The sequence below is a fragment of the Microtus oregoni genome, unplaced genomic scaffold (genome assembly GCF_018167655.1).
Source record: "Microtus oregoni isolate MIOR12 unplaced genomic scaffold, Mior012 000003F_ref0000135, whole genome shotgun sequence".
Lineage (NCBI taxonomy): Eukaryota > Metazoa > Chordata > Mammalia > Rodentia > Cricetidae > Microtus > Microtus oregoni.
In genome coordinates this window covers 24069291-24089774 of record NW_024543062.1, presented here as the reverse complement: position 1 = coordinate 24089774, position 20484 = coordinate 24069291, and the positions used below count along the sequence as shown (strand labels likewise).

The 20484-nt window shown below is 45.8% G+C and overlaps 1 protein-coding gene across 1 annotated transcript; it reads left to right on the top strand.

Moving 5' to 3' along the window:
* Nucleotides 1-14222: 14222 nt before the first annotated feature.
* LOC121445937 (phospholipase A2-like) lies at nt 14223-17199 on the top strand. The gene is made up of 3 exons (XM_041648112.1): nt 14223-14458; nt 15558-15685; nt 17081-17199. The coding sequence occupies exons 1-3, from the start codon at nt 14223-14225 to the stop codon at nt 17197-17199; spliced, it is 483 nt and encodes a 160-aa protein (XP_041504046.1).
* Nucleotides 17200-20484: the final 3285 nt, after the last annotated feature.

The following is a 20484-nucleotide window of genomic DNA, read 5'->3' as shown; positions in this document are numbered from 1 at the left end:
CTCCAAACACATTACTTAATTACTTCATAAATGGATCTACCTGAAAGACTCTGGCATGTTTTGGAACAGACTTATCAATTAGTTTATCCAGTTAACATGGAGGATTGTTGGGTTCAGCTACTCCTGCCTGGGTCCACACATCACTATCAGCATCCCTCAGACCCAACCCCAGGGGCATTGTCTATATCTCCTTATGACCACAAAGCAGGGACTTGGCACTTTGTCAGTCACTGCACTGAGGCTGGTGTGGAGTGTTGAGCCAGCCCTTTATCTGTGCCTCTGCGACAGCACCGATTCAGGCTCGGCCACCATCTATAGCAGCTCTTCTCGTCAGGACTGTCTGTGAGGGTGGACATATTCTACTTCTGTGCTACTCACACGGTAGTCACAGGCCCCGCCTGCTGACTGGACCCTGTCAGAGCACAGCTACAGAACTGAAAAAGAGAAGTCATTCGAGTCCTCCTTTTATTCTAGGTGAAACTCCTCCTGCTGATCACTCTGCTCACAGGTAGGGCCCTGTCCCCTCTGAGTGCGCCCATCTGCCTTGTCTTTAATGCACATCTTCCTGCTGGTCATACCTGAAGTTCTGGTTTGGGGTCGCATTGGTGTCTAATAGCCTGTGGGCTGGGTTCCCTCCTCACCACAATGTTGACAACAGCTGGCACCTTGAGTCTCTAGGAATGAACTCCGATGACTACTTAGAAAAGTCCACTACATTCACCAACCCCCAAACAAAGAAAGCTCTTCTGTCTCTGCCATATTGCCCTGACAGCCATTTGCCAGGAGCTAAGATGCCCTGGCATTTTGAATTTTCTCATCCTTTAAAAAAAAATATTTCCGACCGGGCCATGGTGGCACACGCCTTTAATCCCAGCACTTGGGAGGCAGAGGCAGGCGAATCTCTGTGAGTTTGAGACCAGCCTGGTCTACAGAGCTAGTTCCAGGACAGGCTCCAAAGCCACAGAGAAACCCTGCCTCGAAAAACCAAAAAAAAAAAAAAAATATTTCCGGAGCAGAAGCCAGAAGCAAATCCAGTCCTGGGAGCCAACCCAATACTGGGACACTATCAGACCAGGATTGAGCCAACGACCTGACTCAGAGTCTGCGATATTTGGCACAGTTATCAAAATGTATTAAGGATAAAATTTAAATTGCAAGACTGATAATAATTATGACCCACCATTATCTCTCCCAGCCAAGTTGTTTATCAGTCAGTTTTTCTAACATCCCATGCATAGAAGCAGTGAGCAGGATCCTAATTCCCTGAATTATAATATTTCCAATCATAGACCTAGGACAGGTTTTAATATTGGCCTATCCCTTTATTCTTTTTTACATTTTATTTTTCTTTTTTTTCATTTAAAAGATACCAAGTGACTTAACAATTGTTAGAGACTTGGGTTGTGTCAACTTAGTGGTGATGTCTGACCAGCTGGTAGACCCAATGCTCTGATGGCTGGGTCAGGGGAAGATATACAGATGTAGTGGTGATATGTGACCGACCAGAAGGTGGATCAGGCATAACACCAAGGTAGCTCAGGCCCAGCAAGTTGAGTATGTGCTCAAAAATGCCTAGACAAGACTCTACCTCAGTGCCTATGCCAAGCAGATATACAAGATGGCAGGACCAGAACTTGCACCAGTGACCTGTGCACTCTGAGCAGAACCTATCCGGGAGGACACCTCAGGGTTTTACAAGCTCCCAAACCTAATCTTAACTTTGTCCTCTGTTCTGCCAATACCTTAAACAGGTGTAAGAGACACCAGACATTTCCATACCACAAACACCAGACAGGAGCAAAGAGACCAGCTACCCCAGGATGTGACCAGCACCCAGCTTTCTCAGGTTCCCCCTGAGCAGATGACACCCACAAATAAGCAGGAAGCAGTCTGAGAATCACCCGCCCCAATTCCTTTAACCTGTTGTGCCTAACCTCTCACCTATTTATTATAAAACAGAGACAGGAATGTAATGGTCTGTCCTGTCCTTTTAAAAGACAAGCCCCGACCACTCCCTCACCCATCCCACTGCCAAAGCAGGCAAATCTTCCTTCTGCTTCCAATCTGAGTTGTTCCTCTCCATCTCTCTCCCAAAGAGGCAGCTTTTGCCTCTCTGCCTTCTCCCCACTTCTCCCTTCACCCTTCTCTCTCTCTCTCTCTCTCTCTCTCTCTCTCTCTTTCTCTCTCCTCTTCTCCCTTCTGATCGTCTCCCTTCCCCCTTCCCTTCCATAGCCCACTAAATAAATAACCACTTTCTCTTCATGGCATGCCTATTTGTCTCAGTCTCTCACCAGCCACATGGCCCACCATGGTACCCGGACCCACTGTCTGCTGCAGCCACTTGGGGAACTTACACTGTTTTTACTTTTACCACAACAAGCATAACAAAAATAACCTCAAATTTGTAACAATATATAAAAATCCACACCAGTGTTAAATATTTAAGAGAGAGACTGAGAACCATGTAGACTTTAACCAGCTGATGAGACATCTTCTTCCTGTATTTCCTTTACCAGGAAACCAGAGATTAGCCTGGCTTCCCCTGTGGTAGAGAAAAGTAGAGAAGGCAACATGTTCTTTTTGTGGCGTACTTTAGCGGGACAATTATCCTGTGGTGTGTGTTTAGGAACAGTGAAGACTAGAAACCCACCAGGATGTAATCCTGCCTTCAGGTCATTTACTGTCAGTCCACTTAGGTTTCATCTGTCCCACTTTCTGGAATGAGCACACAGCAGAAGCACTTTGAGTCCAGTAATTTTAGGCCCACAATGTTTCTCTAGTGCCCACGTGACACTGCTTCTTCCTCTCTTCTCCTCCCTCCAACCTCTCTGTCTTCACTTTCCTTACCTCTGTACCCCTACCCTCCTTCCCTGTCTCATCTCTCCACCCTCCTTGCCTATTCTGTCCTCTCTCCCCACTATGTATTTCATGCTGGTTTCATCTTTCTTTTTTTTCCAGATAGGATTCCTTGGTGTAGTACTCCTGGCTATTTTGGAACTCACTCTTTAGACCAGGTTGGCCTTGTCCTAAAGAAATCTTCCTTCCTCTGCCTCTGCATCCCAGAGTGCTGGGATGAAGGCATGATTTGGCTCATCCCCCACTCTTCAAGGTTCTCTGATCTAAACAGAAAAATCTCAACAAAAGGAACTCATCTAATATCCACTTGTGAGCGAGTACACACCATGTTTGTCTTTCTGGGTCTGGATCACCTCACTCAGGATGGTTTTCTCTAGTTCCATCCATTTTGCCTGAAAACTTCAAGATGTCTTTGCTTTTTACCACTGAGTAATACTCCATTGTGTAAATGTACCACATTTTCTTTATCCGTTCTTTGGGTGAGGGGCATCTAGGTTGGTTGTTTCTAGCTTCTGGCTATAACGAATAATTCCACTATGAACACAGTTGAGCAAATGTCCTTGTGTTTGATTGTGCATCCTTTGGGTATATGCTCAAGAGTGCAATGGCTGGTTCTTGTGATAAGTTGATTCCCAACTTTCTGAGAAACCACCATACTGTTCTAACGTGTCTGTATAAGAAGCACTACCAACAGCAGTGGAGGAGTGTTCCACTTACACTTCATTCTCTCCAGCATAACCTAACATCAGTTTTTTTTTTAAATCTTATCCATTCTGACTGGTATAAGATGGTATCTCAGAGTTGTTTTGATTTGCATTTCCCTGATGGCTAAGGCTGTTGAGCAGTTCTTTAAATGTTTTTCAGGCAATTGAGTTCTTTCTGTTGAGAATTCTCTGTTTAGATCTGTGCTCCATTTTCAATAGGATTATTTGTTATTTTGATGCCAAGTTTCTTGAGTTCTTTCTATATTTTGGAGATCAACCCTCTGTCAGATGTGGGGTTGGTGAAGATCTTTTCCCATTCTGTAGGCTGCCATTTTGTCTTATTTACCATGTTGTTTGCCTTACAGAAACTTCTCAGTTTCAGGAGGTCACATTTATTAATCATTGCTCTCAATGTCTGTACTACTAGTGTTACACTTAGGAAGTGGTCTCCTGTGCCCATGCAATGAAGGCTACTTCCTACTTTCTTTTCTATCAAGTTCAGTGTAACTGGATTTATGGTGAGATCTTTGATACACTTGGACTTGAGTTTTGTGCATGGGTTTCTCTGAAGCTTTGAAACCTGTCATGGAACTTGCTCTGTAAACTAAGCTAGCCTTGAACTCTGAGAGATATGCATGCCTCTGCCTCACAAGTGCTGGGATTAAGAGTCTGCGTCACCACTGCATGGCACAAAGTACCTATTGAAAGAACTCAGCTTTGGTGACTATATTCTCTGTCTACCAAACACAATTAGCTCTTCAGAGAACACCATTCCCTCTAGACCTAGAAACTGAGGATTAATGGGAAAGACATTGCCATTAATGGAGAACCTTGAAGAGTGGGGGATGAGCCAAATCATGCCTTCATCCCAGCACTCTGGGAGGCAGAGGCAGAGGAAGGAAGATTTCTTTAGGACAAGGCCAACCTGGTCTACAGAGTGAGTTCCAGGACAGTCAGGAGTACTACACCAAGAAATCCTATCTGGAAAAAAAAGAAAGATGAAACCAGCATGAAATACATAGTGGGGAGGGAGGACAGAATAGGCAAGGAGGGTGGAGAGATGAGACGGGGAAGGAGGGTAGGGGTGCAGGTAAGGAAAGTGAAGACAGAGAGGTGGGAGGGAAGAGAAGAGAGGAAGAGGCAGTGTCACATGGGCACTAGAGAAATATCTTGGCCCTAAAATTACTGAACGCAAAGTTCTTCTGCTGTGTGCTCATTACAGAAAGTGGGATAGATGAAACCTAAGTGGACTGACAGTAAATGACCTGAAGGCAGGATTACATCCTGGTGTATTCCCAGTCTTCACTGTGCCTAATTGTCCCACTAAAGTACACAGTGACCTAACTTTTTGCAACAAACAAAAAGAACACATTGTCTTCTCTACCTTTCTCTACCATGGGACCCCACGGGTGAAGCCAGGTTCATCTCTGGTTCCCTGGTCAAGCAGATTTAGGAAGAAATTTCTCATTGCCTGGTTAAAGGCTACGTGGTTCTCAGTCTCCTTTTCCTTTAGTGACTAGCTGCCCAGTCATCTGCTCTTCTGCCTTCAGCCCCATGTTTACTCCTGTTCCAAAGCTCAGGCCTCACCCCTCCAAGGTCAGGCCTGGTGAGCAACAGGTGCAGCTAGAGGCCCCCTGACAAGGTGCAGAGTCTGGTGGTAGCTGGTAGTGGCCTCCATAGTCCCGCTGGAAAGGTAGAAGCTTGAGTGTGAAGACAACCAACTCACCTTAGCCCTACATGACTTTTATCCATGGAAGTGGGGATCAGTGGGAGAAAGGAGGTGCAAAGCTCCTACATAAGACATGGCCAAACCCAAGGGCCAGAAGACATTGTTCAACAGCTACCATGTGGTTGTTGAGACTTGAACTCCAGTCCTCAGCAAGAGCAGAAGCACTCTTGAGTGTTGAGCCATCTCACAAGTCCCTATAGCTTCACACACTGGGTAGGGAGAGCCTCAGCTGAAGGATGGTCTGCTTCATATTGACCTGGGGGCACATCTCTTCTGCATTTGCTTTCTTTCTGTTTTAATTATTTATTTTGGTTTTTGGTTTTTAGAGACAGGGTTTCTTTGTGTTTCTCTGGCTGAACTGAAATTCACTATAGAGTGAATTCCAGGCTTTCATGTAACTCAAATATTTTCCTGCCTCTGCCTCCTGAGTGCTGATATTAAAGGCATGTACTACCATCACCATCTGGCTACTTTCCCAGAGTAAATGGAGTTTGTGGGCTGCTACAATGGCTCAGCCAGGGCAGGTGTCAGCCTGGTGTTCTAACTTTGATTTTAGGAACCCACGTAAAGGTGGAGGGACCTGACATCACAGAGTTGTCCTCTGACCTTCATATGTGTGTGAGCACATGCGCACAAACACACAAAAACTAATTAATAATTTAGTTAGTGAATTAAAGATCAAGTTTGCAACTAGATCAACCTCAAAGGCTGTGTCAGCCGTTGGAACAGACTTATCACTTAGTTTATCCAGTTAACATGGAGGATTGTTGGGTCCAGCTACTCCTGCTAAGACCATATGTCACCATCAGCATCCCTCAGACCCAACCCCAGGAGCAATGTCTATATCTCCTTATGACCTCAAAGCTTCCACAGGGGAGGGACTTGGCACTTTGCCAGTCACTGCACTGAGGCTGGTGTGGGGTGTTGAGTCAGCCCTTTATCTGTGCCTCTGCGACAGCACTGATTCAGGCTCTGCCACCATCTACAGCAGCTCTGCTGGTCAGGACTGTCTGTGAGGGTGGACATATTCTACTTCTGTGCTACTCACACGGTAGTCACAGGCCCTGCCTGCTGACTGGACCCTGTCAGAGCACAGCTACAGGACTGAAAAAGAGAAGTCATTGGAGTCCTCCTTTTATTCTAGGTGAAACTCCTCCTGCTGATCACTTTGCTCACAGGTAGGGCCCTGTCCCCTCTGAGTGCCCCCATCTGCCTTGTCTTTAATGCACATCTTCCTGCTGGTCATACCTGAAGTTCTGGTTTGGGGTCGCATTGGTGTCTAATAGCCTGTGGGCTGGGTTCCCTCCTCACCACAATGTTAACAACAGCTGGCACCTTGAGTCTCTAGGAATGAACTGCGATGACTACTTAGAAAAGACCACATTCACCAACCCCCCATCAAAGAAAGCTCTTCTGCCTCTGCCATATTGCCATGACACCCATTTGCCTGGCCCTAAGATGCCCTGGCATTTTGAATTTTCTCATCCTTTAAAAAAAAATATTTCCGGCCGGGCCATGGTGGCACACGCCTTTAATCCCAGCACTCGGGAGGCAGAGGCAGGCGAATCTCTGTGAGTTTGAGACCAGCCTGGTCTACAGAGCTAGTTCCAGGACAGGCTCCAAAGCCACAGGGACCCCTGCCTCGAAAAACCAAAAAAAAAAAAAAAATTTCCGCAGCAGAAGCCAGGAGCAAATCCAGTCCTGGGAGCCAACCCAATACTGGGACACTAGCAGACCAGGATTGAGCCAACAACCTGACTCAGAGTCTGCGATATTTGGCACAGTTATCAAAATGTATTAAGGATAAAATTTAAATTGCAAGACTGATAATAATTATGACCCACCATTATCTCTCCCAGCCAAGTTGTTTATCAGTCAGTTTTTCTAACATCCCATGCATAGAAGCAGTGAGCAGGATCCTAATTCCCTGAATTATAATATTTCCAATCATAGACCTAGGACAGGTTTTAATATTGGCCTATCCCTTTATTCTTTTTTACATTTTATTTTTCTTTTTTTTTTCATTTAAAAGATACCAAGTGACTTAACAATTGTTAGAGACTTGGGTTGTGTCAACTTAGTGGTGATGTCTGACCAGCTGGTAGACCCAATGCTCTGATGGCTGGGTCAGGGGAAGATATACAGATGTAGTGGTGATATGTGACCGACCAGAAGGTGGATCAGGCATGACACCAAGGTAGCTCAGGCCCAGCAAGTTGAGTATGTGCTCAAAAATGCCTGGACAAGACTCTACCTCAGTGCCTATGCCAAGCAGATATACAAGATGGCAGGACCAGAACTTGCACCAGTGACCTGTGCACTCTGAGCAGAACCTATCCGGGAGGACACCTCAGGGTTTTACAAGCTCCCAAACCTAATCTTAACTTTGTCCTCTGTTCTGCCAATACCTTAAACAGGTGTAAGAGACACCAGACATTTCCATACCACAAACACCAGACAGGAGCAAAGAGACCAGCTACCCCAGGATGTGACCAGCACCCAGCTTTCTCAGGTTCCCCCTGAGCAGATGACACCCACAAATAAGCAGGAAGCAGTCTGAGAATCACCCGCCCCAATTCCTTTAACCTGTTGTGCCTAACCTCTCACCTATTTATTATAAAACAGAGACAGGAATGTAATGGTCTGTCCTGTCCTTTTAAAAGACAAGCCCCGACCACTCCCTCACCCATCCCACTGCCAAAGCAGGCAAATCTTCCTTCTGCTTCCAATCTGAGTTGTTCCTCTCCATCTCTCTCCCAAAGAGGCAGCTTTTGCCTCTCTGCCTTCTCCCCACTTCTCCCTTCACCCTTCTCTCTCTCTCTCTCTCTCTCTCTCTCTCTCTCTCTTTCTCTCTCCTCTTCTCCCTTCTGATCGTCTCCCTTCCCCCTTCCCTTCCATAGCCCACTAAATAAATAACCACTTTCTCTTCATGGCATGCCTATTTGTCTCAGTCTCTCACCAGCCACATGGCCCACCATGGTACCCGGACCCACTGTCTGCTGCAGCCACTTGGGGAACTTACACTGTTTTTACTTTTACCACAACAAGCATAACAAAAATAACCTCAAATTTGTAACAATATATAAAAATCCACACCAGTGTTAAATATTTAAGAGAGAGACTGAGAACCATGTAGACTTTAACCAGCTGATGAGACATCTTCTTCCTGTATTTCCTTTACCAGGAAACCAGAGATTAGCCTGGCTTCCCCTGTGGTAGAGAAAAGTAGAGAAGGCAACATGTTCTTTTTGTGGCGTACTTTAGCGGGACAATTATCCTGTGGTGTGTGTTTAGGCACAGTGAAGACTAGAAACCCACCAGGATGTAATCCTGCCTTCAGGTCATTTACTGTCAGTCCACTTAGGTTTCATCTGTCCCACTTTCTGGAATGAGCACACAGCAGAAGCACTTTGAGTCCAGTAATTTTAGGCCCACAATGTTTCTCTAGTGCCCACGTGACACTGCTTCTTCCTCTCTTCTCCTCCCTCCAACCTCTCTGTCTTCACTTTCCTTACCTCTGTACCCCTACCCTCCTTCCCTGTCTCATCTCTCCACCCTCCTTGCCTATTCTGTCCTCTCTCCCCACTATGTATTTCATGCTGGTTTCATCTTTCTTTTTTTTCCAGATAGGATTCCTTGGTGTAGTACTCCTGGCTATTTTGGAACTCACTCTTTAGACCAGGTTGGCCTTGTCCTAAAGAAATCTTCCTTCCTCTGCCTCTGCATCCCAGAGTGCTGGGATGAAGGCATGATTTGGCTCATCCCCCACTCTTCAAGGTTCTCTGATCTAAACAGAAAAATCTCAACAAAAGGAACTCATCTAATATCCACTTGTGAGCGAGTACACACCATGTTTGTCTTTCTGGGTCTGGATCACCTCACTCAGGATGGTTTTCTCTAGTTCCATCCATTTTGCCTGAAAACTTCAAGATGTCTTTGTTTTTTACCACTGAGTAATACTCCATTGTGTAAATGTACCACATTTTCTTTATCCGTTCCTTGGGTGAGGGGCATCTAGGTTGGTTGTTTCTAGCTTCTGGCTATAACGAATAATTCCACTATGAACACAGTTGAGCAAATGTCCTTGTGTTTGATTGTGCATCCTTTGGGTATATGCTCAAGAGTGCAATGGCTGGTTCTTGTGATAAGTTGATTCCCAACTTTCTGAGAAACCACCATACTGTTCTAACGTGTCTGTATAAGAAGCACTACCAACAGCAGTGGAGGAGTGTTCCACTTACACTTCATTCTCTCCAGCATAACCTAACATCAGTTTTTTTTTTTAAATCTTATCCATTCTGACTGGTATAAGATGGTATCTCAGAGTTGTTTTGATTTGCATTTCCCTGATGGCTAAGGCTGTTGAGCAGTTCTTTAAATGTTTTTCAGGCAATTGAGTTCTTTCTGTTGAGAATTCTCTGTTTAGATCTGTGCTCCATTTTCAATAGGATTATTTGTTATTTTGATGCCAAGTTTCTTGAGTTCTTTCTATATTTTGGAGATCAACCCTCTGTCAGATGTGGGGTTGGTGAAGATCTTTTCCCATTCTGTAGGCTGCCATTTTGTCTTATTTACCATGTTGTTTGCCTTACAGAAACTTCTCAGTTTCAGGAGGTCACATTTATTAATCATTGCTCTCAATGTCTGTACTACTAGTGTTACACTTAGGAAGTGGTCTCCTGTGCCCATGCAATGAAGGCTACTTCCTACTTTCTTTTCTATCAAGTTCAGTGTAACTGGATTTATGGTGAGATCTTTGATACACTTGGACTTGAGTTTTGTGCATGGGTTTCTCTGAAGCTTTGAAACCTGTCATGGAACTTGCTCTGTAAACTAAGCTAGCCTTGAACTCTGAGAGATATGCATGCCTCTGCCTCACAAGTGCTGGGATTAAGAGTCTGCGTCACCACTGCATGGCACAAAGTACCTATTGAAAGAACTCAGCTTTGGTGACTATATTCTCTGTCTACCAAACACAATTAGCTCTTCAGAGAACACCATTCCCTCTAGACCTAGAAACTGAGGATTAATGGGAAAGACATTGCCATTAATGGAGAACCTTGAAGAGTGGGGGATGAGCCAAATCATGCCTTCATCCCAGCACTCTGGGAGGCAGAGGCAGAGGAAGGAAGATTTCTTTAGGACAAGGCCAACCTGGTCTACAGAGTGAGTTCCAGGACAGTCAGGAGTACTACACCAAGAAATCCTATCTGGAAAAAAAAGAAAGATGAAACCAGCATGAAATACATAGTGGGGAGGGAGGACAGAATAGGCAAGGAGGGTGGAGAGATGAGACGGGGAAGGAGGGTAGGGGTGCAGGTAAGGAAAGTGAAGACAGAGAGGTGGGAGGGAAGAGAAGAGAGGAAGAGGCAGTGTCACATGGGCACTAGAGAAATATCTTGGCCCTAAAATTACTGAACGCAAAGTTCTTCTGCTGTGTGCTCATTACAGAAAGTGGGATAGATGAAACCTAAGTGGACTGACAGTAAATGACCTGAAGGCAGGATTACATCCTGGTGTATTCCCAGTCTTCACTGTGCCTAATTGTCCCACTAAAGTACACAGTGACCTAACTTTTTGCAACAAACAAAAAGAACACATTGTCTTCTCTACCTTTCTCTACCATGGGACCCCACGGGTGAAGCCAGGTTCATCTCTGGTTCCCTGGTCAAGCAGATTTAGGAAGAAATTTCTCATTGCCTGGTTAAAGGCTACGTGGTTCTCAGTCTCCTTTTCCTTTAGTGACTAGCTGCCCAGTCATCTGCTCTTCTGCCTTCAGCCCCATGTTTACTCCTGTTCCAAAGCTCAGGCCTCACCCCTCCAAGGTCAGGCCTGGTGAGCAACAGGTGCAGCTAGAGGCCCCCTGACAAGGTGCAGAGTCTGGTGGTAGCTGGTAGTGGCCTCCATAGTCCCGCTGGAAAGGTAGAAGCTTGAGTGTGGAGACAACCAACTCACCTTAGCCCTACATGACTTTTATCCATGGAAGTGGGGATCAGTGGGAGAAAGGAGGTGCAAAGCTCCTACATAAGACATGGCCAAACCCAAGGGCCAGAAGACATTGTTCAACAGCTACCATGTGGTTGTTGAGACTTGAACTCCAGTCCTCAGCAAGAGCAGAAGCACTCTTGAGTGTTGAGCCATCTCACAAGTCCCTATAGCTTCACACACTGGGTAGGGAGAGCCTCAGCTGAAGGATGGTCTGCTTCATATTGACCTGGGGGCACATCTCTTCTGCATTTGCTTTCTTTCTGTTTTAATTATTTATTTTGGTTTTTGGTTTTTAGAGACAGGGTTTCTTTGTGTTTCTCTGGCTGAACTGAAATTCACTATAGAGTGAATTCCAGGCTTTCATGTAACTCAAATATTTTCCTGCCTCTGCCTCCTGAGTGCTGATATTAAAGGCATGTACTACCATCACCATCTGGCTACTTTCCCAGAGTAAATGGAGTTTGTGGGCTGCTACAATGGCTCAGCCAGGGCAGGTGTCAGCCTGGTGTTCTAACTTTGATTTTAGGAACCCACGTAAAGGTGGAGGGACCTGACATCACAGAGTTGTCCTCTGACCTTCATATGTGTGTGAGCACATGCGCACAAACACACAAAAACTAATTAATAATTTAGTTAGTGAATTAAAGATCAAGTTTGCAACTAGATCAACCTCAAAGGCTGTGTCAGCCGTTGGAACAGACTTATCACTTAGTTTATCCAGTTAACATGGAGGATTGTTGGGTCCAGCTACTCCTGCTAAGACCATATGTCACCATCAGCATCCCTCAGACCCAACCCCAGGAGCAATGTCTATATCTCCTTATGACCTCAAAGCTTCCACAGGGGAGGGACTTGGCACTTTGCCAGTCACTGCACTGAGGCTGGTGTGGGGTGTTGAGTCAGCCCTTTATCTGTGCCTCTGCGACAGCACTGATTCAGGCTCTGCCACCATCTACAGCAGCTCTGCTGGTCAGGACTGTCTGTGAGGGTGGACATATTCTACTTCTGTGCTACTCACACGGTAGTCACAGGCCCTGCCTGCTGACTGGACCCTGTCAGAGCACAGCTACAGGACTGTAAAGAGTGAAGTCATTTGTGTCCTCCTATCACTCGAGATGGAACTCCCTCTGCTGTTTGTTCTGCTCACAGGTAGGACCCCTGTCCTTTCCGAGTGCCCCCATCTGTCTTCTCTTCAAGTGCAAGCTCCCACTTGTCACACCTGAAGTTTTGGTTTCCTGTTCCTATTGGGGTCTAATAGCCCCTAGGTTGGGGTTCCCTCCTCACCCTCATGTCCTCAACAGCTGGCACATTGACCTTAGAGGACTCCTTAGAAAAGTCCACTGCAGCCAGGAGTTGGTGGCATTTGCCTTTAATCCCAGCATTTCAGAAACAAAGGAATGCGGATCCCTGTGAGTTCAGTGCCAGCCTGGTCTACAGAGTGAGTTCCAGGACAGCCAGGTCATGCTGAGATGTGCAGACTCAAGTCCACTGCATTCACTTGCACAAGCTAAGAAAGTCCCTCTGCCTGTGCCGTATTTCCCTGGCACCAATTTACCTGGCCCTAACGTGCCACGGCAATTTGATTTTTTCTTATCATTTAAAAAAAATATTTATTTTTATTTTATGTGTATGAGTGTTTTGCCTGCATGTCTATCTGTGAACTGTATATGAGCAGTGTTTACAGGGGCCAGAGGAAGGTTGTGAGAACTGAGCTCATAGACAATTGTGAGCTGCCACGTGGGTGCTGGAACCAGAGCCTGGGTCCTTCCTACACAAGTTCAGCAAGTGCTCCTGGCTGCAGAGCCATCTCTCCAGCCCTTACTGTTATTTTATATGACCTTAACATGTGGATCAGGATTCCTCCAGCTCAACACTATTGCCCGCACTTGAAACCTTCCTGCCCACACCTTCAAACCGTTAGAGTTAAATAGGTGCCTGACGCTGCCTCCAGATTGCTGGGATTACAGTGTGTGCTCATCTGTACACTTCATTTTAATGGGTACCAAGGATCCCACTGCACACTGAATCCCTTCTCATTTACCTGCTCCTCAGCTGATGAGCAGTTTGTTATGTCTTGTGCTGACATTACATATAGTGATCTGACCATTAGCCTTGTGTATGAGCTGTGCGTGGTCGGACAACAGATTCCTTCTGAGTCTCCAGTGTGAAACAATAGCAGGTGTTGGCTGCTTCTCTGGCTCAAGGTCTCAGCTAGAACTGTGATGAATCCCACTGCTGGCTGAGGCCGGTTTCACCTGGGCTTGAGTAAAAGTGGGGCAGTTCTCAAACTCAAGAGATGGCTGGATTGCTGGGTAATTGCCTGCTGACTGCAGAGTGTTCTTAGCTCCTCAACACAGGGACCACAGGGAAGCTCACAGTGTGGCCACTGTCGCCCTTACAGTCAGAAAATGAGAAGGCAAGCAAGGCAAAAGGCAATGTGTTTAGAACTTAGTCTTGGAGCATCAGCCCAGCCCAGTACAGTGGTGCACATTTATAATACTAACAGTTGGGACACTGAGGCCACAGGGATGCCACAGAGTCTGAAGGTAGCCTGAGTTACAGGGCAACTCCTTGTCTTAAAAAGTTAGACACCTTCCTGCTTAGGCCTGGTGACTTGAGTTTGGTCTCCAAGACCTGCATAGTGGAAGGAGAAAAGCAACTCCCTAAAGCTGTCCTCTGACCTCCTCTTGTGTAGTGTCACATTGTTGAGTGCTCCCAAGTGTGTGCTTGCCACCCTGTGTGCAGGCCAGCACACACACGTGCACAAAAACACACCACACACACACACACATACACACACACACACACACACACACACACACACACACACACACACACCCCTGCCTCTATTCACCACTCTCCGGACGCAGCAGCTGGGAGGAGTCAAGGAGGAAGCTGGCAGGCAGGCATCAGACCCCGGGTAGAGCCAAGTGGGGTTTACTGGAATGTGCTGTGCGTTTCTTACAGCAGGGGCTACTGCACACAGCATCAGCCGTCGGGCTGTGAAGAGGTTTGGAAATGCCTTTGAATGTAATCCCAAGAGTGATTTAGAGACACTGGTGCATGAACCCGAGAAAAATTTCTTTTCGAGGACCATTCATCCCTTGTCGGTGTACAGAGCATTTGGCTGCTTATGTCCCGGACTCCTAAGAATCAGCCCTCATGAGATTCATAAATTCAGGTGAGTGATCCACCTGGTGGGGACTGGATCATCTGCACTGGGATGGGGAAAGGACACAAACACAGCCTCTCATGAGGTATGAACAGGAAGTCAGCATATTCAACAAACATCGTGTTTTGTTGGTTTATTTATTATGTATTGTTTCTTTCCCAACAGCAGTTTTCTGTGTAGCCCCAGGTGTCCTGAAACTCTCTCTAGAGACCAATCTGGCTTTGAACTCAGAGATCTCCCTGCCTCTGCCTCATGAATGCTCAGATTAAAGGCCTGCATCACCACTCAGCATGTATATTCAAGAAGTGTCTTGTCATATAAAGAAATTGGTCCAGAAGGGCCCTGTGTCTAGAGGTCCCTGAAAGCAGAACTGTGAGATATAAAGAGTGGGCCTCGCTGTCCTCAGGCTCCAGACCAGGGCACGGCCACCACAGCCACCATCAAAGTGTCAGCCTCGGCTTTAAAAGGTCATCGAATCTTGAGAATTTATAATTTCACTATATTCCTGCAGCTTTGTTTAAAAATCATTTTTTGAGCCGGGCGGTGGTGGTGCACACCTTTAATCCCAGCACTCGGGAGGCAGAGGCAGGCGGATCTCTGTGAGTTTGAGGCCAGCCTGGTCTACAAGAGCTAGTTCCAGGACAGGAACCAAAAGCTACATAGAAACCCTGTCTCAAAAAAAAAATCATTTTTCCCAGCACTTGGGAGGCAGAGACAGGCGGATCTCTGTGAGTTCAAGGCCAGTCTGGTCTACAAGAGCTAGTTCCAGGACAGGAACCAAAAAGCTACGGAGAAACCCTGTCTCAAAAAATCAAAAAAAATCATTTTTGAGACAGCATCTACTCTTGTATCCTTGACTTTTCTCAAACTCAGAGAACCAACTGCCACTGTCTCCCAAGTACTGGAATGAAAGACAGAAAGAAACCACACACAAGTTGCTTTCAATAAATATGTGCTAATGGAAATCAGAGATTATCAAGCCTCGGGACCATTTCTTCTGGATCATTGTGTTGTTTAAATTATCCTGAGATGTTTGAGAGAGACTGCAAGTGAGAACTGACCTCCTGTGGGTCCTCACTCAGCCTCGGCTGTTCCTTCCTCTCCCCAGGTGCTGCGAGAATCATAAAAGGTGCTATGAAGAGGCGAAGAAGCTTGGAGACTGTAAAATTTACGAAGACAACCGCTATGACATTCCCTATTATTACTTCTGCTCTGGGAGGAAGCTCATCTGCAGGGGTAGGGTTACCTCCGGGAACTCTGGATTCTCCTTGGCCCTGGGCATGTTTTGAAGGGGCATGGAAGTAACAAGGACAGTCAACATTTAGCGATCATTACTTTCATCTCATTTGAATCACCACAACTTTATTATGTAGATACTTAAATTTAGATGAGGATATTGATGAGAAAGATGAGGAAGACTTGGCCACTTGCCCAAGGGTACCAAGTTTAGAAGTAATGGTTTTTAGTTCTGGAAAACAGGTCTACATCATTCCAATGCTTTTTTAAAGAACATTTAAAGATTTTATATATTGGGAGGCATGCCTGTGCCAAACACAGGTGTGGAGGCTGAGGACAACAAGCAGGAGTCTGTTTTCCTTCTGCTATGTGAGCTCTGGAGCCGGAACTTGTGTTCAGACTTGGCAGCGAGTACCTTTCTCCCCTGAGCCATCTTGCCTGCCCAGAGTCTCTCCATTTAGCTGCTGGGTTATACTGATTCCATATTTACTAAACAACTGAAAGCTACATCATGAGCTACAAGACAAACACTGGACTAAATGCCTACGCTGGGCAAGATTTTTCATTCCCACTTACAGGAGAGGTTCAGAGGGCTGAGAATGCAGCTCAGCTGCTGGAGTGCTTGCCCAGCATGCACAGAGCCCTGGATCCATCCCCAGAACCCATACATTGAGTGTGGTGGTTCACATCAGCAATCCCAGCACTTGGGAGGCAGAGGTAGGAGGATTGTCTTAAATTGTGTAATTTTAGAAGTGGGTGTTCATATTTGTCGTTCTCCTGGCTTTAGGATTAAATATCCATGATTATTTATTTTCCTGTATAGGAATGAGTTGGCATCCCCTGTCTTCTTAAGTCACTCTCTACCGTGTCTTTAGAGGCTGGGGCTCTCACTGAACAGAACGCTCACCTTTAGCTACGCTGACTGTCAAACAAGTTTTGAGGATCCATGCTCCCCACTTCCCAATAGAGTTCCAGATGCCCCAACCACACCTTGAATCTTGCATGGGTGCTGGGCATCCTAGGTCAGGCCCTCATGCTTGTATGGCAACTGCTTTGCCAATGGTGCCATCTCCCCAGCTCCACAATAAATATTTTTTTTTGTTTTTTCAAGACAGGCTTTCTCTGTGTAACAGTCCTGGCTTACTGAGATTATATCTTTAACCAGGTTGGCCTTGAATTCACTGAAATCCACCTAACTCTGCCTTCCAAGTGCTGGGATGATTTTTTTTTTATTATAAATGTGTTTCAACAATTTGGCCGAACCGATATATTTAGTTTGCTTTGTCTCTCAAGCCTAAGTCTACACCTATGGGAGGGCCACCAGCTCCTTTTGCCTACAAACGGCAGCGAGCAGGGTCATAGCTCCACTCAACTCCCTTTCTTGATTCTCTGCAGATAAAAACAATGCCTGTCAGGATGCCATCTGCAACTGTGACCGCAACGCTGCCATCTGCATCTTCAGGAAACTCTCTGACTCGACGTTCAAAGGCTTTGGCGACAACACCTTCTGTTAGACTTCTCACCTCACTTACTGCCTACACCTCCGCTGCCTGACAGGTTGTGTTCACTACACACTGTGCCTTCCAATAAAGCACCTATAGAAAGAGCTAAGCATTGGTGATGGTTTTCTCTGTCTACCAAACATAAATAGATCCTCAGAGAACATCATTCACCTAGCCCTGGAAACTGAAGGTTAACAGGAAAGACATTGTCATTAGCGGAGCACCCTGAAGAGTGGGTTGCTGTGGGACAATGGTCTTGTACTGTGTAAAGATTTGTCACTTGAATTGGTTTGATAAACGCTGACTGGCCAGTAGCCAGGCAGAAAGTATAGGCAGCGTAGCCAGAATAGGAGGATTCTGGAAAGAGGAAAAGCTCAGTCTACAGTTGTCACAGACAAATCAAAAGAAGGCAAAATGCGAATGTCTCACTGATAAAGGTACCACGCAATGTGGCTAACACAGACAGCAATTATGGGTTAATGTAAGATGTAAGAATTCGTTAATAAGAAAGGCTGACTAATAGGTCAACCAGTTTATAGTTAATGTAGGCCTCTGTGTGTTTCTTTGGGACTGAATGACTACAGGACAGGATGGGACAGAAACCTCTGTCAACAGTGGGTGATTAGCCCAGCCATGCCTCTTATCCCAGCACTCTGGGGTAGAGAGGCAGAGGCAGAGACAGGCAGATCTCTAGAGTTCAAGGACAACCAAGGATTAAAAATCAAGTTACAGGACAGCAAGGAACATTACAAAAAGAAACCCTGTCTGAAACAAAAGAAGGAGGAGAGGAGGAAGAAAAAGAAGAGGAGGAGGAGAAGTAGCCAGCATGAGATACAAATGGGGTAGGGGTGAAGACACAGAAAAGGGAAAGGAGAGGGGAGAGATGAGGCAGGAAAAGGTACAGGAGAGGAGGGGAGGGGAGGTGTTGGGAGGGAAAGAAAGAGAAGCAGAGAGAAGGGAGGGGAGAGAGGAAGAAGCAGTGTCACATGGGCACTAAAGGCCACACCTTGGCCCTAAAATGTGGGACTCAAAGAGCATCTGCTGTGTGCTCATTCTAGGAAGTGAGATATAGGAAAGCAAACTGGACTGACTGTAAATGGCCTGAAGGCAGGATGACATCCTGGTGGGCTTCCAGTCTTCACTGTGCCTAAACACACACCACAGGGTAATTGTCCCCCTAAAGTACATGGCAGCCTTTGTGCTACAAAGAAAACATAGCACGTCTTCTCCTGTCCATTTCTCTATCACAGGACCCCACAGGTATAGACAGGCTAATCCCTGGTTCCCTGGTTAACTGTAATTAGCAGTAAAATGTCTAATTGGTGGTGTAGGCTACATGGTTCTCAGTCTCTCTTTTCATTTAATGGACAGCTGCCCAGTCCTCTGCCTTTCTACCCCCAAAGCCATCCCCGCTCCTGTCCCACCTAAAGTTCAGGCCTTGCCCTGCCCAAGACAGGTCTGGGGAGCAGCAGGTGCAGCTTGAGCTGCCTACACAGACGCAGTGACCTAAGTTCAATTCCCAGCACTACACGTCAGCCCACAGCCATCTAGAATGGGATATGATGCTCTCTTCTGGTGTGCAGATGTACGTGCAGACAACACACACACACATTTGCAACCCCATAACTTGGGAGGCAGAGGCAGGATGATCAGGAGTTCAAAGTCATTCTCAGATATGTAATGAGTTAGAAACAAACCTAGACCACAAAAGACTTTGTCTCTCAACTGGCCTAAATTAATTAATTCATCAATTATTTGAGATCTACCACCTTTAATCCCAGCACTCAGGAGGCAGAGGCAGGTGGATTTCTGTAAATTTGTAGTAAGCCTGATCTTTAGAGTGAGTTCCAGGGCTTTAGGAAATACCAAGTTTTTCTTGGGAGAAATTAGTTTGTTTGTTTCTGTATTTATTTTTAGAATTCCACCTCAGTACAGAATACAAAGAAAACAGGTGAGCCCTTGTCTCTAAGAAAAAAGGGGTTGAGTAGGAAGGCTAGCGACTTGGCTTAACAGGTATATAGAGCCCTAGCTACTTGTTCAGAGTTCAGTTCCCAGCACTTTCATAAACCCGCTCATGATGAACTGTGGTGCAGGAGAATTATCTGTATTTTGTCAATCATGTTTTAAATAAATGTTGATTGGCCAGGCAGGAAGTATAGGCAGGTCACCCAGACAGGAAGTAGAGGTGGGATAATTAGAATAGGAGAATGCTGGGAAGGAGGAAGCCCATTCCTCTGCAGTCCAGCCCAGACCACCGAAGAAACAACATTTGTCCTGCCTGGCTGAGAAAGGTACTGAGCCACGTGGCTAACATAGATAAGAATAATGGGTTAATATTAGTTACAAGAGCTAATAAGAACACTGAGCTAATGGGTCAATCAGTTTATAAACTATGTAGACCTCTGTGTGATTTTCTTTGGGACTTGCCGGCTGTGGGGTACCGGGCGGGACAGAAACCCCACAAGCAGGCCCCTCATGTTACAGAACTGTGGCTCCAGCTCCAAGGATTCCATGACTCTTTGAGCATAAACATAAACAAAATGAAAATAATAAAATTAAATAAGTGTTTAATAAATAAAATCCTGGAATGAGATTTACAACCCTGTGTGTCTTATTTATTTATTTATTTATTAAAGATTTCTGTGTGTCTGAATGAATGACTGGGAAGCCCCACAGCTCTACACAGCCCAAGACCACAGATTACCCTGTGAGCTGAGATCGCTCCCGAGGTCGGGACAGGGAAGCATGAGCTGCCTGTGCCCAACTCAGACATGGGGCTTTCCAAGGAAGAGCGTGAGTCTTCTTGTGCCTCATGTTTCAGGGCACACTGATTCTTTCCATTGAGCGCAGTGATCACACATACCAGCTGAAGAACCCACAGGGAATGAACTGTTTTCCCTTTACACACCAGGTTCAAGGTAGGCGTCCCCTTCTGAGAGCGAACATCAAGTAGAAATCCTTAGGGCACACTAGCCTAAACACCTACTTTCTTGTATACACAAATGTACAGTCCATACAACTTGGTACGCTATTTAAAATAATTTATTGTTTGGTTAATAAAAGTTCATTCTGCTGTTGCTCATGCTGTTAAAATATCAAAGCGCTTCAGTCAGAGACAACCATGTAGAATTAGAAGTCAGTTATAGATGCCCTTCTGGTTCTTCCCTGAATTAGTTAGGTCTCCATGGTGGCCTCCACAGACCACACTGGCTCATGGACTTCCCAGGTGTTCCTTCTTCCCAGTGGGATGAAAAGGAAGGTGGCACAGCTCTGCCATCAAGAACAGCTGCTTCTTTA

Excerpts from the sequence above, each read along its gene's own strand:
- LOC121445937 (XM_041648112.1), top strand. The coding sequence starts at position 14,223 with ATGTGCTGTGCGTTTCTTACAGCAGGGGCTACTGCACACAGCATCAGC. Across the intron at positions 14,459-15,557 it reads CATGAGATTCATAAATTCAG|GTGCTGCGAGAATCATAAAA; the intron begins GTGAGTGATCCA and ends TCCTCTCCCCAG. Across the intron at positions 15,686-17,080 it reads GAGGAAGCTCATCTGCAGGG|ATAAAAACAATGCCTGTCAG; the intron begins GTAGGGTTACCT and ends GATTCTCTGCAG.